The following is a 17,954-nucleotide window of genomic DNA, read 5'->3' as shown; positions in this document are numbered from 1 at the left end:
CAATACAGTTTAAGAAAACATGTTCATGTTCTCTGCCATTGACAAAACAGTCTTTCAGGTGTGTTTATTTACTTGCACTCTGTATAAAAATTGGCTTCATGAGCCAAAACACTGAGGAAAAAGTTCTTTTGTGAATTACCTTATTTAATGTTTAAACCATTAAGCAAAAGCAAATTAATCTCTTCAGCAAAGAATGAAAAGACGTATGTTGATTTAACTATTTATTTGCTTTTAATAATGCCTTGTATTTATTTTTTCAATTTATTGCTCTTTTAGTGAATGGAACCCCTGGTAGCCAGCTTTCTACTCCCCGCTCTGGGAAGTCTCCAAGCCCATCTCCCACCAGCCCAGGAAGCCTACGGAAACAGAGGGTAAGGAAATAAGGAAACTGGTTTCTGAGTATGGCTGGGGCCAACCCAGCATAGCCATTACCCGATAGCCTTCCCCCCACTGATTCCTTCTGTTTGGAGTCATAGGGTGGAAGAGCCTGGCTACAGTCCTTGTTGTATTTATACAACACTGAAGTGGAACAGAACAGTTCTGTGCCTGCTAAAATACTAAAGTATGCTGGAAATGGATTTATCCTTGAGGGGAAAACCAGGGGTATCTTTCTTCTTTTTTACAAAACCTTTTTTTTTTTTTTTTCTTTAGTTTCTTTTTCCACATGTTTCACAACTGGAAATGTTCACATTGTTAAAGACTTCTTTTTTTTTTTCTTAATTTACCATGGGCATTATGTCACTTGCGAAAACTACAAACAGCTTTGATTTTGAAGCAAGGTGAAAGAATGTGCTGTGGAATTTAGCTGTGGATTAGCTGTGATACCATAGCCTTGTGCAGTGGAGATACTATCAGTATCGAAGCAGCATGAGACTTGCCAGTCACTTTGCTGGACCAGAGTTGTTAGGAGCTGTAAGTTCCCTCTAGTATAGAGGAATCTACAATGTGCCTAAGCATCCAGAATTAAGGTAGTACCTATGTTACTGCTGTTAACCCTCTGACAAAATATGACTTGTCAACCCAAAAGGCTCCACATGCTTATTTAATTATTTGTATCTGTTCAAAAGCAATGGGACAGATGTCTGTATATCTTCGCTTCTGCTATTTTCTAAACTGTGATCAGTTCTCAATGGAAGCTTCCCTAAGGCAGTACTCTGTATCTCTAACTTGTTTATAAACACAGTTTGAACACATGCTTTTTCTGCCTTTTCAGTTTTTAAATAAAGACATAATTTGTGTGTCTCAAAGTAAGTGGATTACGTACAGAATTGGCAGTGCTTGACTTTAGGGGCTGGTGCAGACCTGATTCCCCAGACATCCAGATCAGGAATAGCTGTAGCATGGCACAACTCCCTTCTAGGCTGTGTACCCTCCTTCATGTCTGGCGGGTACCAGGGAGCTGAGGAATTGTGCATGCCCAATGTTTCCTCAGGCTAGGATACAGCCATGGGTTTCTGCCGTGACTTGTTTATAGATGTGGAAACCAACTGTGATCTTGCAGTATAGAGGCAGCCAGTGAGCAGCAGCTTGAAGCCTCAGGGTAGTGTCATGGTTTTCATCATCTGGTACAGGCAGTAAAGATGCAAGTTTCAGTTGGGTAAGCTGGTACTAAAATCTTCTTGAATGCAATATCTTCTACACCTGTTTGTTCTTACTCTCAAAGATTATTAATGAATCATTAATAAGTCATTGAAGAGGGAACAAAGAGTCTTCCAAATGAATTATACATTGATGTAAGGGTGTCTAGATGGATGTTATCAGTATACAGTGGATTTTCATTTGCTGTAACACTGTCTCTTTTCATTGGTAACTTTCCTAAACTTCCTTTCCCACCACTGATGCTTCTCTCTGCACAGTGAAGAAATGTTTTTTCTGTTAATGCTGGTTGGATGGGTGAGTAGAAACTATGTGGTCAGCACCATTAGACACAGGGAGGGGCTGGCCACAAGGTTTCTGAGTTTCAAGTGTGAAGAGGAGAGCAGATGGATTTCTCCTTATCCGGGTTCCCTATGTGGAAGTGTAACAGGATCACCAAGTGGCAGTGTTATGGATGCAAAGGGTTGTATAGTGGTGACATAATCACATTGCTAACTGTATAGAAAATAAATAATGAATTAAACTACAGGAGAGATAAGACATTGTTATGAGATACTCATATCTAGTCCCTTGACCTCGGTAGGGGACCTTTCATGCTTGTCAGGCTTTATTTTAGACAGTTGTTTGGTTTTTTTACCTGACAAAACATGGAATACATTACTGTAAAAATGGATTGCAGTCATGTAAAAATGCATTGCAATAATATTATTTACATTACAAAATCAACTGCTCGGAAGTTCAGAGATGGAAACTTTACACTTGCTCTGAGAATTTCAGCTGCTTTCATCTCTAACTTGTGAAGCGAATGAGCTAGAAGATCAGTATAAAAAACATATATGATTGTGTCATTGAAGGTTATAATGTGTATTCCAAGAACTGAATTAGTTCTACGAATAACCATTATGAACATCGGTGCTTACTGATCTTAATTTTCTTGTTAGCAGTCTAAATGGTGTTCTGTTTAGTTTTAGTACTATTGTATGTTGGTATTTAAACTTTATTTAGGGGACAGGTTGTGTGCCATATTGTCATAAACCAAATCTGAACCCAGAGCATTTTACTTTATCTTCCATGGCTTCAGCTGCGGGGCTGACAGGCCAGCTGCAGAAGGTTTATTCCCTAGGAGGTTTTTGAAGTTTTGGTGTTATGTGATAGACCTACAAGAGAAAAGAGGAGGTGATTTCACTGTCCCCAGTGTTGAGAGGTGAGGTATTCCTGCCCTGAAAGAAGTGTTGGCTACTAGAGCCACAGTCTGGGGTTGAAGGTGATGCTGGGCTTCTGGCTGGTCCAGGTTTCTCTCTTTATATGGAGTTTGAGGGAGCTACTGCTTTAGAACTGAAATAAGATGCTGGGTCCTGGGGATGCCAGCTCAGCTGTGTAATTCATTGGTTTTTCTGCCCCTTTCTTTGTGCAGTCAGAGGAATGTCTGTTCTCTCATGCCATGAGGTTCATGGGGTGCCAGTGATATGTACTGGGTCTGGAAGGCAATGGGGAACATTGACCCTAACACAGCCTGATTACCTTGATGTAACCAGTCAGTCAGCTCTTCAGCATCCCCATCCATGTGCTCTGAGGGAGTTGTAGGTTTAGTATGTCAAAATAGCGAGGGGTTTGGGCAGGCTGCCAGTGTTTTTCCTGGGAAGTACAGGTGAGAGGAAGTCATGCTTTTAAATTCAGAGGCACAAAAGCAAGGTACATCTGCAAACTGAGGGATTTATCTCTGTGAATAGTAAAGTATAAAAATAGTAGAGATGGTAGAATTTTCAAGGAAAATATTCCTTCTAATTATGGAGTTCATCAGGCAACTTGAAATAGGGATCAATCATCTTCCTGACATTTCATCACTTACCTTTTCTAACAAAATAAATTCTGGCTTTCCACTGTTGTAAATATAGCCCAAAATGCTGCTGTGGTGCCTACTCATGAAAACCATATTCTTATAACCCTACAGACAAACTTTTGTATTCTCAAAAGCCAGAACATAAAAAGATAAAAGTTTTACCCTTTCTAACTTGTATATGTATGTGGCTGAGTTGTTTCCAGAAATTCAGAAATCAGTGAAAGTCATATTTTTATAATCGTGGGTGAAATTCAATCTATATTTGAGGAAAGTGCGATTTGAAAGATAAATTTCATGGGTGTACTACATGGACTTGAAAGTGAACTAGGAACAATTTATCAGCTATCTGAGCCAACTATCATTGAATTATCAGCTTCTGACTACTTTAACTTGCAGGCTGTGTACTATAGTTATGCTTTCACCTAGTTTAATTCTTTCTTTGTATTTATTCTTAAATAGGAAGTTAATATTCTTGGTTTTAAATTGTTATGTACTTATTGTGTATTTCCACAGAGGATTAAAACATCAGAAATTCAGGTTTATAACAGCTGAAGTAGAGAGTTATTGTGTTGCACATGCATATAGCTCTACCACAATAGAGTACAGTTAATGATGCAGACCCAGAAAAGGTGTCATGGCAATCAAAATAATAAATATACATAATAGCAACCTCAACATTTTATTTAGCTAGCCTTTATAATAGTTTATGAGCTTATTTCCCACTGTCTTGTAATCAGAGCCATTGCTTCAATTAAGGTGTACACATTCTATACTTTATACCTGGTTTTCTGTTGCTTGCCATTATTTTAAATGTGTTTCTTACTTCCCTAGAGACTACAATCTATAGAAGAATAAAAAATTAGATTTAAGGTACCTCTTGACTAATCAGACAAAAGAGTTTAATTCTATGTATATAAGGAATTTTTGACTTGTATGTGGCCAAGAAATCTTATTAATTCAGCAAGTTTTGTCTTTTTATTAATCTATGCAAAATAAAAAATAGATTCTCCTCATATCTTTTCAGAAATACAGCTCTCTGGCTAATTATAGGCAAGGAAAATTCTTGCAGAAAGGAAAACTTAAAAAAAGTTTGAAGTATTTAGAAGTATATGACAAAGCAGAGAAAATGATCCTGAAATCTTGTGCGTGATTTTGCTTTAAAACAACCATAACATTATTGAAATTAATGCAAAAATATTCCCTAAGTATTGAAAGTCAGTTCTTACAAGTATCATCTTTGTAAGTTCTGAATGCTTATATTTTTATATTCAGGGGAGTGAACAGTGACCTGGAAGATACTATTCAAAAGTTTGGGGTGTTACCTTCTCTAGCAAATCAAAAGATTTTTTTTTTTTCTGTGCTGTGTATTAGAAATTCCCAAAGTGTATATGCTCAAAAGAAATTTTAATAATTAACTGACTAGTTGGTATTCAGAATGAGATGGTCTTGTCTGTTTAAAATTCTTCTTTTGTCTAGATTGTTCACAATATAAATGTATTTAAGACCTGATTTTCACTCTGCCAGTCTAACATGTCTGCTACTGTATGTACACATGTCCATTGGCAGAATACGTGCAGAAAAAGCATTCTAGGTAATGAAAAACCCCTTTAAGCAACTTAAATCCCCTTTATATTATGCCTGCAAGTAAAACATAAACCTGCATAGATTAGTAAGACCCTTGTAAATTTGAAATTTGTAAAGCATTCATGTTAGGTAGTCCTTGTTTTATAGTATAGCCTTTACTTTTTCTTTTTTTTTTTTCCCCACCTCAGTTATCTCTCTGTGGCTAAATAAAAACCAACAAAAAACCCCCCAAAATCTCCAAAGATCAGCCCTAAAGCTCAGCCTTCCCATTCTCATGTGGTCTTGTAATTTGTCTTATACTTGTTCTGTTGTATTTTTTAAATATGCTTTTTTCTTAAAGGAGCCCCCAAAACACCTTAAAGTTATCAGAGCTTGGCTATGATGTGTGCTGGGCACCTGCCTACTCAGCACCCCTCTAAACCATCAGTTATGTTTAATTCATCTTAAAAAGATAGTGCTCTGTCCTCTACTGCTTCTCTTTGCTGAACTTTCTTTTTCATCTAGTGCTATGGGGTATCTTGGCTAGTATTTTTGTGCTTTGTAGGTAGGCTAGGGCAGTGTATCATCACCTAACACCTCTGGCATTTGACGATCATCTGATCCATCAGAGGATGCTCAGAGTGGGTGTTGAAAAAAACAAAGTGGATCGTACACTCAGACTCTCCCTCTGCTGCCATGAGCTGGTTGCTTGGCTACCGTCAGAAAGAGCCAGCGATGGGGGGATTTTACATGCTGCCTTTTTACACATCCACACAGACACAGGAAAACCTGTGGAAATGAGATACCATTGTCAGTACAATATAGATAATGGCAATATTCTGTCAGCATTCTGGGACTCAAGTGTGGCTGGATCCATGCTATATCACCCATGGGTGGCAAGTTTTTGATTACCTTATACAAGGTAAGCACTTTCCTACTGCTGTTTGCAAAACAGCAAAAAGGGAAATGTATTCCCTTTACTATTAAGTTCATATTGCCAAGTTTCCAAACAAATAGGAGACCCTCCAGAACAGACGAACGTTGTTTTAATAGTGTTTAATAGGAAAGAATCCAATAAAAGAATAATTTCCTCTTAGAATATGTGGTACTTTGAAACTTCAGCTTTGTTTACTAACCGTCTATTTGTTGATTAAAAAATAATTTTATGACATTGAGCCAAAAATCTGAGTGTATAGAATATGTTTATTTTATGTTAAACAATATCTTCTGGTCCACAGTAACAGAAAGAATATGACAGTTGCAGTGCAACAAATCAAACACAATAAACAAATGTATACTGCACTTCATCTTACAGGACCTGTATCGCCCACTCTCTTCGGATGATATGGATTCAGTAGGAGACTCAGTGTAAAAGAGAAAATGGAACAATGTTTATGGTTTGTGATTTGGTGAAGGTTTAACATTTTTAAAGAGAATAGCTGCTAATTTACAGTAATAGTGAATCGCACAAAAGAGTTTTGCATATTTAATATTAAAAACACGGGGCCAAATTAATTCTAGCGTGTGGGGGTATTTTTGGCTTTACCACTGCATTTTAATGCAAGAATTTTTAATGAATGAGCCATTGAATATGTCCATCAGGTACAAAACAGCATTGTGCATGCTTTAAGGAACAAAGATTGAATAAGGTGAATATAACGCACAAATCCATAGCGGGCACATCTATGAATAGTGCTCTTTTTATCATCTAAGGTACTGATTATATGTTCTGTTTTTACCATACGTATATTCATTTGGGTATGAACAGTTAATGAATACTTTGCTTTTACCAATGAATAGGTAAAATGCAGAAAAGAAAAATCCTGCCATATTAAATTGCTTGCACCACACTGTCTGATCCTGACACGCACATTTGGAACACTCTAATTTTAGTCTTTTTATCTAAATGAAAAGAGGATGAAGAAATCCCATGTGGGCACTGGACAGAAAGTAAATGCTTTCAAAGCAGTGTTCAAGTTCTCTTCTCTGCATTACCATTTGATGACTGTAAACAGAAGGGTGTTCACAGGCAACATGAATGTTTTACCTGGCAAGGGCTGTTAATACTGATCATCTCTGTGTTGCAAGTAAATACAGACAGATTTCTAAATGAGAAAATATGGGGACCTGCTGGCTAGCAGCGTCATCTGACACACGTGATGAGACCTTTGGGGAAAAAAAAAAACCATTTTGCCTGAGAAACTAGTGATTATTTTCACTTCTGTTAAGGACAGGAACATCATTTTTTATTTGCTGTGATAAGACATCTTATGCATTTTAAAATGAAAGCCTACAGAAATGGCAGTACTGTAAATCATCCCTCTATTGACCTAATTTCTCTGTTTGCGTAATTTCTAGAGATGGTCATTTTGTACAGCATGAATATGCAAAACTCCTTTAGTGTTAAAGTAGGTCATGCATTATAACCAGTTGCTTAACAAATATCTACTAATTTTATTTGTTTTCTGCTGCTTTATTGTGAGACTCTTAGTCTAATTTACATAACAGCAATATTTCCCATCGTATGTTGCATATTGCTTTAAAATTTATCTGTTGTATTTAAGCTGATAGTGTAGTGATCACGTTTTTACTGACTTATACCTTTCCTTTCAGTATCTCAAATAATAATGATTTAAGAATTAGAAATAAGTGTGATTCTGGTCCTCAACAAAAATCCATAGAGATTATATTTTTGAGCTACGTAGTGATGATTTAATATATTTTGCAATCAGGGAAATTTACTTAATAGCAGAAAATTTTAGCTGCCACATGCCAACTTTTAAACGTAGTGAAATAATTCCTTTACACTGATTTGTTCACAATAAAATTTGGCAGCTGGAAAATGTTGGCATGTGATGTGGCTCCACTGTACGAGTAATCATTTTCTTTATGGAGGATATTTTCAAAAAGAAGTAAAAGGGCAGCAGAATACAAAACTTACCTTCTCTGTTTTCAATACTTGGTTCCAGTATCACCTGGAGAGAAAGTCATTGATCTGGCAGGTTTGTTGAAGCAGTTAGGTCGTTTCCTTTTGAGATGCATGTTTTTCCATTCCTGCTTCAGACTTCAGATCTAAAACTGTTCCCAGCAACAGGAACAGTCCCTGTGTCCCCCACCGCACCCCGATCCTAAAGCTGTCCTGTTCTACTGAAAAAGTTTGCAGCTGTGAATTTACTTGCATTTTTGCCTGTTATGAAGGAATGTCTTTGCAAAATATCATTACTTAATCCCAAGAAATGCATATTATGTAAAGGTGCATTGGGATTAGTTTCCAAAAATTCAGACAACTCCGCCAGACTGATACTGTCGTTTTGAAAATTGTTTTTTCCTGTAAAGAAAAGAAATTACAGGAATATTATTTTTCCTCCCCTGTCCCATGTAGGCTATTGCTGTTTAAAGCAGTTCATTAAGAATGTTTGTTCTGCGCAGGGAGCGCAGATTGCCAGCAAACCTGAATCCCACGGCTTTGCTTAGTTGTGGAAAAGAAAAATGGACCTTATATCAGTAATTGTTATCATAGCGAGTTCTCCATCAAGACTGTTTCAAAGAATATGCTAGTCCATAACATTTAATCATTTCAACATATGACTTGTATTAAGGGGCTATTCAGGGGCAATATGTATCATTAATATTTCATTTAAGGAATGAAAGTCCCTTAGAGATTGAAAAGGTACACTGTTTATAGACTTTGAGATCACTTTTGTGTGGAATGTAATTCCCATTATACATGAGCAGAATGAAATGTTTCTTTTAAGCAAGACCAGAAGGTTTCAGTTTATGGGTGAAACTGAAATTGTGTTTCTTGATGCTGTAGTTCTGCTTGCAACAGCACAGGTTTTAGTTTGTCCCTAGATTTCATCGACTTCATTAAATAACAGAATAGCTTAAGCAACTTTATAGTGTTTGAACCTCTTATAGTTCTCTGTATGCTGCATTATTTGTGCCTACTCTAAGGTGATTATGATGTAGCTAAAGAGTCTTGTATAGATTGTGAATGCTTTGCTTCCCTTTGAACTTTATGAATCCTTGTGATTATTTCCCTAATGCTTTCTGCAACTTTCTGGGTTTTTTTTAATCTCTTTTCTTCTTCTTTTACGCAACAAACAGCTCACATGTGAAGCACAGAATGTGTATGTTTATATTTATACGCACATACACACACATACATAGATTAATGGCTTTGAAACCCATGCACAGTTATGACACATTTGTGGCTTTAAACAGATATGTGGGGAAAATGTCTTTATGGGAGGATGCTCATCTGGTGGGATTTGCTACAGCTCTGTTAAAGGCAGTGGAGCTGCACTAACCTGTACTTGCTGCGCAGCTCCCCCGAGGAAGTCTGTACAGTTTTAAGAGATCTCATGTACAAACAAGGGCTAAGTTCTGCTCAGTTTGAACTTAGTGGCAAAACCATGATTGACTGCAAGGTGGGAAGGATAGGACCTTATACCCAGATACATATACACAGACAAAACATTAATCATAAATTTGAAATGGTATTATTTTGACACATTCAGACCTGTGTCTCCTCTTGAACGTCACTGTTTCTTTGTTGAAATCAGTAAAATCTTTAACATTCATTATCCACTGCAAAAATTGCTTTTTAATTTGTAAAATATAATTCAGCAACAGCACATTATATTCAGTTATTTTTCTCTTTAACCCATTTTCACAGGGCATATATGGCTGTAAAATGAAAATTCTGGGGCACTAATATTGTGGCTATAAACGTATATTATAAGAAAGGATACCATAATGTTAGACAGCCTTGAAGAACACCTGGGTTGAGATTGTGTGCCGTAGCAATTTAAATAAATAGTCATTTTTGCTTTTACAGTTTCATACTGTGATGTGAACTTTATATAGCACAGTATGTTACAAAAGATGTCCTACAACTCTAACTGTTAAAATGAATTAACAGTAATATAGAATATAGAAAACAACCTCTGATCAACCCAAGTGTACTGTTTTGTTAAAAATAGTAGAGAAATGAACAAACAGAAAATCTTTATGGTGCTAAATTACCTCAACACTTGATGAATATTTAGATTAATGTTGTCTGTGCTTTTTCTTGTATCCAATTAATGGTATTCAACAGAATACAAGATTGTTCTTTATTTAATATTCACTTTCAGTTTACCTGTTAGTGACAGGATGAGAACTTGTAACCATGAGTGATGAATAGAAAAATAACCTTATGTCACGCAGCCAGCAGTAGCTTTACATACAGAGCAAAGCAAGCAAGTGGTTGTCACACTCCTTGGAAATGGGGGTGCTGGCCCCCAGGAAATCCCTCGGTTCAGAAAGCAGGGCTTGCAGAGCAGAGCAGAGGCTATTCTGAGCCGTGTTTGCTGTTGTTAACACCTTTCAGCTGGCTCGGGTTTGCCTTTTTCGCCATGCACCTGGTCTCAGGCTGGCTGAGCGCCCTAACTCCCCGTGGACGGCAGTGGGTATGTAGATACATGTGTTGTGTATGCACACATTAGCGAAGGGTTAAAAACGCACGCGGTGCACACATACATAATTGTATGCATTTTAGTGTCTGTATTTGCGCATGTTGCTTATATTCAAATTTGCTTAAATTAACCCTCAGCAGTGAAGTTTGAAAAAAAGCTGTACTGTATTCAGCGTGTACTTGTTCTCTGATGTTATATGAGGTAATTAGTTTGTGGTTTGCCCTGCAATACAGTGTTTTGGAATTTGGACTCTAGTGAAAGAGGAGCTAACAATGTTTGTGCTAAGGCCTCTTCATTTTGTTAGTTGCACTATGATATTGTAAATATTGGCACATTTACAACATAAGTTTAAGATTTTACGAAGTTATGCATACAATTATTTTTTTTAAAGAAAAGTGCTTGGATATTTGCTTTTTAAAATATACCATTTTTGTATTAATGTGATGCAGGAAACCAAAAAGAAAGCTGTTGATTTATCAACAAAAAAATGTAAAACTTGCAAAAAAAATAATGCTGATGAATGTTTTATTTCATATAATCAGCTGAAGAAAATCACCTTCATTTTTGTGCCATTGTTTCATCATACTGTGTTGTACTTGTGTTTCATATTTGACCATGTCATCCTGTTGCAATTTGTTGTTTCTCTAGATTTAACATTACTGTAGATTATTGTAAGCGATGTAATAAATATATTTAAAAAATACGCACTGTTCAGTGAGTTTATTTTGGAAACATGATTAACAGCTTTAAAAAAATACTTGCAGTTGGTATTGCTTGTTCATTTTGGATCAGCATTGTCCATCTAACAGTTCATTTAGTATAATCATATGGGATCCATGCATCCTAATGGGTTCCTTTAGATTTTAGATACATTTAGTGTCTTTTTAAATAATAAACTGTGGGCTCTAGTGTGTGCATACTGAAGATCCTTCAAGGAAGAATTTGGTTTCTAACAGGTCTTTTGGAGACAGTAAATATACCTGCCTTGAATTGCTTATGGGTAAGTTTGTGTGCACGCAATGGGGTAGATTTGACGTATGAAGTGAGAAATTAGTAGATCATCCAAAGCAAAGTACAGCTCCCTGCTGACAACTCAGCTATAGCAACACTCCTCTTAAGAAAAGTATTAGCAAAATATGCCTGTGAAAATCTGAGAGTACTGAAACGTACCCACAGAGTTTTAGAATAAGTACCTTGTTTTCTTGATATATCTTTCCGCTCTTTAAAAATACATATCTATAGCCTAGTTTTATTTTTTGTTTGGTGGGGGCGTTGAAAGAGAGATGTTACAGTTTCTGACATGTCATCTGCCAGTCTGATGCTTCAGCTGATGTTCAGACACTCTCCTAGAGAGATCTATGGTCCTGATAAAAGTTTTAGTTTTGAAACCATCTTGGCTGCTGGTAAATAGGTCTGCCTAAAATGTTGTACAGACATAGGAAGGAAACAGTACTGTAGAAATGACGAAGAGTAGAAACAAAATAATTGAGGTTTCTGTCCCTACCAAGTAACAGTTAAGAATGCCAGGAAAGCTTTTAAAATGCAACTCAAATAGATTCAAAATAGAAGTGGTGATTGTGCTGTGTCCTTAATTAGGTGGAAGAAATAAGAACCTCCTTTGATGGCCTTTCAATTTTTGTTCTGTAGTTGAGTGGAAACTTTTAACTGTGTATAACTTTAGAAAAGGAAAAAGGAAACCTTCACATTGCATCACTGCATATGTAACTTTTTATGTTAACCACAGTATGGATACAGTAATGACAGGTCAGCTTCCGATACCATGAATCTGATACTTTTTTTTTTTAGATCATCAATCTTTTCTGGAGAATGCCAAAGACTGAGTGACCCTACAGTCTGAATTATGGCTCAGCTTTGGAAGCAGCTGTTAGGAGCTAGGGGAGGTTGGATTTAAGTTTACTGTTAAATACCATATAGGAAACTGTATTGGTCTTTCAGAATTGCTTTGTTACACAAATCAAATGAGTATAAAGGAGTTGATGCTGCAGCTTAATAAGAGGATCCTAATAAAACAAAGTGCTTCAGCTTGAAAATTTAACTTTCAGTGTCAGCTCCGTTTCCTTGCAAACTCCCCCATTTGTCCCTCTATCCCTCAAAGAAGAAAACCAACACAAGTTCCTGAATGACACACAGCAGATTGTTGCTTGTGTCATTCGAATTTAACTCTTCTCCAAACTGTGTAAATCCTGAATTGCATAAAAGAAAAAGAAAAAAAATAATTTCCCTATGTAGGGCCTCTCAAGTATCTAACTAGATAGGGCAGGACACAGAATGGTGGATAAGTAGTAGAGCAGGTTTGCATATGTTTTTTGTCATTCCTTTCCAGATAAAGCAGTTTATAAATAAATTTGGATCTCTGTCAGTTTAGTGTAGTGTTGAATTTGAAAAGAAAACAATTGCATAATTTCTTTTTCTATACATTGAATTCCATTGGCTTCCATTCTTTCAGCATGAATATTGTGGATTTGATGTTTCTCCATGAAGTAATTTTTTTACCATCTCTGTACTGTTTACATGAAAACTTTTTCCCCCATCTCAGCTGGCTGGGCCAAAAATTGTAAACCATTAAACAAAAGAAAACAACAAAAAAAAAAAAACATTTTTCACTGCATAGAGCTTAGAGAGGGAGTTTCAGTGCAACCCTTTCTTCGCTTTAAATTGAATAATAAAAAAATAGATTGTTTTCTTAAAAGTTGCATCAAGATATATTATTTTACTGTTTTAAACCAGCTGTCCTCTGCTTTCCCTTTTGTTCTCTGGAGATGTACCATTTTGTTGTATTAACTCAGTTTCTTGCTCTGGACTGCTACATGTTAAAGGAATTTTTTGAGCCCTTCAAAGTCCTTCAAAGCGAATACCTGCACTGGACTGTTGTCTTTTTTTTACCATTAACTGTGATGATCTTGAGGGTAAGGAATTGACTATGTCAGGAATTCATGATTGTAATTGACTATGTCAGGAATTCATGATGGTTACCTTGCAAAGGTTATTTATAAACAGACTGAACACTAGTATAGGCTCCAGAAGAGGTGAGCATGGTTGCTTAACTGTTTAGTTTTGGCTTTCATGCTTTTCATCTTTGCTGAATTGAACTTATCTTACACATATTACTGACACACATAGGTTTTGCATGTTTTTTAAATTCCATAGAATTCTTCAGAATAGGGAAAATCTTAGGAGACATCAGTTGAAGGCATTAATAATTCCCTTATTCTGCACCTCCTTCCTGAATTTACACTTTACTAATTTTACTTTTTACTTCATTAAGCCTGTTTCTAAAAGAGCAGAACTCTGCATGAGATCCAAACTCAGTGTTACACCTGTGTGCATTTCTGTTACTCACATTTCATCCAGATGCTTCCTTCATGCTAGGAAAATACAAAGGAATCTATTGTTGAGAGACTTTGTAGACTCCATGTGCGCTAATAAAGGTTTTGAGAGGTTTGGAAAGTATAATGCAGTGTTTGGGGTTTAAGATTCAGGAATCTGAATTGCATTAACAAACTTCCTAGTCGTACTTGTTTAAGTTTCTTCTCGTAACTGCTGATACTGGTAGTCCACAAGAATAATTCCTGCTGTTTAGTTGGAGTGGAATTTTGAAAATAATTTAGGACAAAGGTGAGTATGAGGAGAGAGAAATTACAGTAACATTTATTTTTTTCATGGATTTAACACAATTTCCACTGACATAGAAATTATTTACAAAACAGTTGCTAAATAAATCTCCCAGTGAGACGCAGATGAAACACTATAGTGCTAATGTTTCCATTCACATCAGTGAGATGTGTGGTGTGCTGGCCATCTGTTATATAGACCTGAATAGGATCTGAAATCCTTACACCAAAGACCTGATTTTTTTTATGCCATCACTTTTATGGAGGTGTGCCATAAAAATGGCCATGTGCTGGCAACCTGTGCAACTGGACTCCTTTAAATCCATGTAAAAGTGTTGACATTTCAAGCACCTCGGCATCTCTTAAAATTAAAACAGCTAATTGCATTAAGGTCTGTGTGTTGAAGAGATTATACTCTTGCTTAGACTTTGTTTTCTCCCCGTCCCCATCTGCAATATCCCTGATGGGGTCCACAGCTGTGAGAGCAACAGTGTAGACAACAGACTGCCTCACGATTGGCAAGCCAACTGGAAGGAACACCGAGACCCACAAGGATTGCTGGACCCGGAGGGCTTTCAGCTTGTGAGAACAACGAGCTAATTAAAGTCTAAATAAAGGAATGTTCTTCTAGCTGAAGTAAAGATAAATAAATAAGTGCCTGCATGTTGTTCCAGAGGACTGAATAAAGATGAAAATATTTGTGTTGTGTTTACCTAGTAACGTCCCTTTCATTGTGAAAGGGGGTCGGTCCGTCAGCAGACTTGGTGAATATATGAAAATGTACAGTTCCTGGTTTATTTTTAAGCTGTTGTTTTAATAGGAGGTGTTCAGCAAAGGAAAAGTGTGCGTTTTCTTCATATTTTTCAAGTCATTTAAAAATTTTAGAGTTTTCAAAATCTCAGTATGTATTTTTAGCAAATGTCTTCTTAGCTACTGCTTCCTTGTCACTGGCGAGCTCTGCTGCTCACATGCTGGTGCTTTGCACGCAAATCTCACTGAAGGGGCTCTATGCTTTTTTTGCAGACCTATGGTACAGTATATGCTGCTAATGCATCGCTTTAATTCTTCAATTATGGATATCATCTTAGTCTTCCCATTCTTATGTGGTATCAATAAGAAAAGAAAAAGGGACACTTAACAAAATAATCTCATGTTGATGTTTTATTTCCTTTAAATTTTCTATGGGCCACTTTTTTTTTTTCTTTTTTTTTTTTTTTTTTTTTTTTTTTAGTTTAACTAAACCTAGGCTAAATACATATTTAGGGAGCTATACATCAGACAGATATTTAGAAGTGAATTTAATTTCATTCGTGTTAATGCCATTAAGACTTTTTGTATTTAAAGTGAAGCACTTACTGAAACACTTTGCTGGAATGGGCCCTCAAAGGAGTCTAATTTTGGAAGGACGAAGCAGTCATCATTCTCAGCTAAACCTCATCTTAAGGGTCCTTGAGAAATTAAGTTCCCAAATAGAAATTTGAGTACCTCTAGGCACCCATTTTGAGAAGATGTGGCCACCGAGTTAGGTCTCGATTTCTGTGTCTCCCCATTTTCGCATATGAGAACAACACGTTAAAGACTCCGTAAAGAGACCGTCAGACTGCTAGCAGAAAGCTGCACCAGTGAGTAGTTAGCAGTCTTCGCCTAACGTTGGCTAAAAAAGTGTAATCTCACTATTTAAAATGCAAAAAACTGAACAAAGTATGTGTTTGATAATCTGTTGAAAATCTAGCACTAACTTTTTTGTGGTGTACCCCTTAAATGTTGTAAAGATTCATTCTTGATTTTGTATGTAACAAATATTAAACATATTTAAGTTTTAAGTCCTTTAAGAAAATACTGTGGAGTGGGGAAAAAAGTAAGAAATTGGATCCTGGTCTAGGAAAACAAACAGACACAGCAGAATGAGTAGTGAAAACATGTTTTTGTGCTTATTTTACAAGCAGGAGTGTAAAGGAAACAGTTCTCTCATTACATGTGTATAAAAATAGGCTTTAAGAGTGACTTCTCCAGACATGAGAACTTCTAGCATTTTCCTGTTACCTTCATCCTCATCTGCTCATTTGTTCAAAAATGAACGAGAGGTAAGTTTTTACTGAGACGTCCCACAGAGTTTAGCACAGGAATAGAACATACATAAACACATCCTAATCATGAAACAAGGGCAGCAATATCTTAGCGAGCTGCACAAAATCAGTCAGTGCTCACTTCTGTTGTCAAGAGGCAGCAAAAGTAGTCCAAAAACTGATTAATGCAATTTTTAATTCCGGCCAAAGCTCAGCAAAAATGCTTGGATGGATGAAAAGAATGAGCTGTGGTTGATTAAAAGAGAAAAAGAGCAAAGAATCTCTTGGTAGATGGGGTGTGCAAGCTTTCAGGATTATTTTGTGAAAAATAGGCCAAGTTCAGCCTTTGCTGACCTTAATCTATTGTGGGAGAAATTAAAAGTTAGACTATTCAAATGAACTCAGTATACTGGCCAGCTTTTAACTCTGCTGACAGCCTTCTCCCTGGCTCCATGCTCTGCAAAAATCCCAGCTGCTGCATCGTTAGTTCCTCTTGCTCCAGCCATCAGCTGTGCTCTGCGGTGGCAGAGGAGAGAGGTCATTCCAAAGGAGCTGTATTAAATTTGTAAAGTGGATTGGCACCCTGACTGTGGGCATCTAGATACCTCACACACGCAGATAAGAAACCGGTAGTGTTAGTAACGTGCAGTGCCACCAGCAATTTATGTAATATATAGACTGAAGGGGGTAATTAAACACTGCAGCACTTTGTAAGCTTTCAGTATGCAAACCGTGTGAACCTGAGAAAGTTTTAGTTTGGAAATCCTCTGAATGCTTCTCACTCATGTTGCAACATGAAGACGTGAGGAAGTGCTGGGTTTTGCTGTAAGTTTAAAGGGCCACTGTTACATTTCTAGCTTCTAGTTTGCTTTGAAGATGGGAGAATCCTGAAGATATGATGGTGTAATCATTACACAGCACAGCATAAACATTTTGGGTGAAATCCAGTCCACCTCATGTGCCTGTGTAGTTTCATCCATCTAGACTGGTGATGAAGCAGTCTTCCTGAAGTACATGCCTAGAGTCCATACGTAACTGATAGACACTGGTAGGTGCTTTGGAAGGCTTCCCTAGCAAAGTCCTGCCTGCTGTACTTCTGGCATCCAAGCCGGGTGGCTGTGAGTCACCTTCCATGGACTACAGAGATACTGTCCTCCCCCCATTAAGTGTATAGGCAAATGTAGACACTTGCTGTACGAGTATTTAAAATGGAGGTTCAGGCTGATGCCTCAAGTGAGCTATACCTAATCAAATGCTTTTCCAAGAAAAGCAAACGTTATTCACCCTGACGTTTTATTTTCTCCATACATTGCCATAATGATTTCTGCCTTCTAGAACACAACTGGGGAGGATTTCACCAGAGGGAGGTTTGCAAAAGTGAGGAATTCTGCCCGTAACAGAGCCAAATTCAGTCAGAACAGACGTTGGTGCTTCTGGTGCCTGCTGGGTTAACGGTGTTGCTGAGAAAACAATCTCCTGCCTGCAGAGGGCATACAGCTCCTCAGTTTTCCCTGCCAAGTGTGTGTGGAAAAGGGAGAAACTGATGGGCCATACATAACAGCATTGCTGCACGTGATGGACCAGGGATATCTCTGCCTATGCAAGGATATCAGAAGTGCAATTTCCGTGGAAAAACTGCACTCTTCCCAAGCATCCTCGTATCCCTTCGCCAAAGTAAATTGATACTTGACATAGGGAACACTGAATCCTTTCCAGGACGTCTGTCCAGCAGGAACATGCTGCAGGTACTCCTGCTCCTTAAAAATCATCTGTTTTCATTTGTGTCTCTCCATTTCCA

The 17,954-nt window shown here is 37.2% G+C and overlaps 1 protein-coding gene across 5 annotated transcripts in view; it reads left to right on the top strand.

Moving 5' to 3' along the window:
* Positions 1 to 17,954, top strand: part of DCLK1 (doublecortin like kinase 1) — a 257,054-nt gene that overhangs the window by 189,979 nt on the left and 49,121 nt on the right. For 3 of the 5 annotated variants that reach the window (XM_080377545.1, XM_080377546.1, XM_080377547.1), the window contains one exon: positions 277 to 371. In XM_080377545.1, the coding sequence (XP_080233671.1) occupies positions 277 to 371 (95 nt within the window). Of the gene's footprint in view, positions 1 to 276; positions 372 to 6,314; positions 17,949 to 17,954 lie in introns of those variants that run through there. The other 2 variants (XM_080377548.1, XM_080377549.1) reach the window with 1 other exon arrangement.

The sequence above is a fragment of the Falco punctatus genome (genome assembly GCF_963210335.1).
Source record: "Falco punctatus genome assembly, chromosome: 2".
Lineage (NCBI taxonomy): Eukaryota > Metazoa > Chordata > Aves > Falconiformes > Falconidae > Falco > Falco punctatus.
This window is presented reverse-complemented; position numbering and strand designations above follow the sequence as displayed.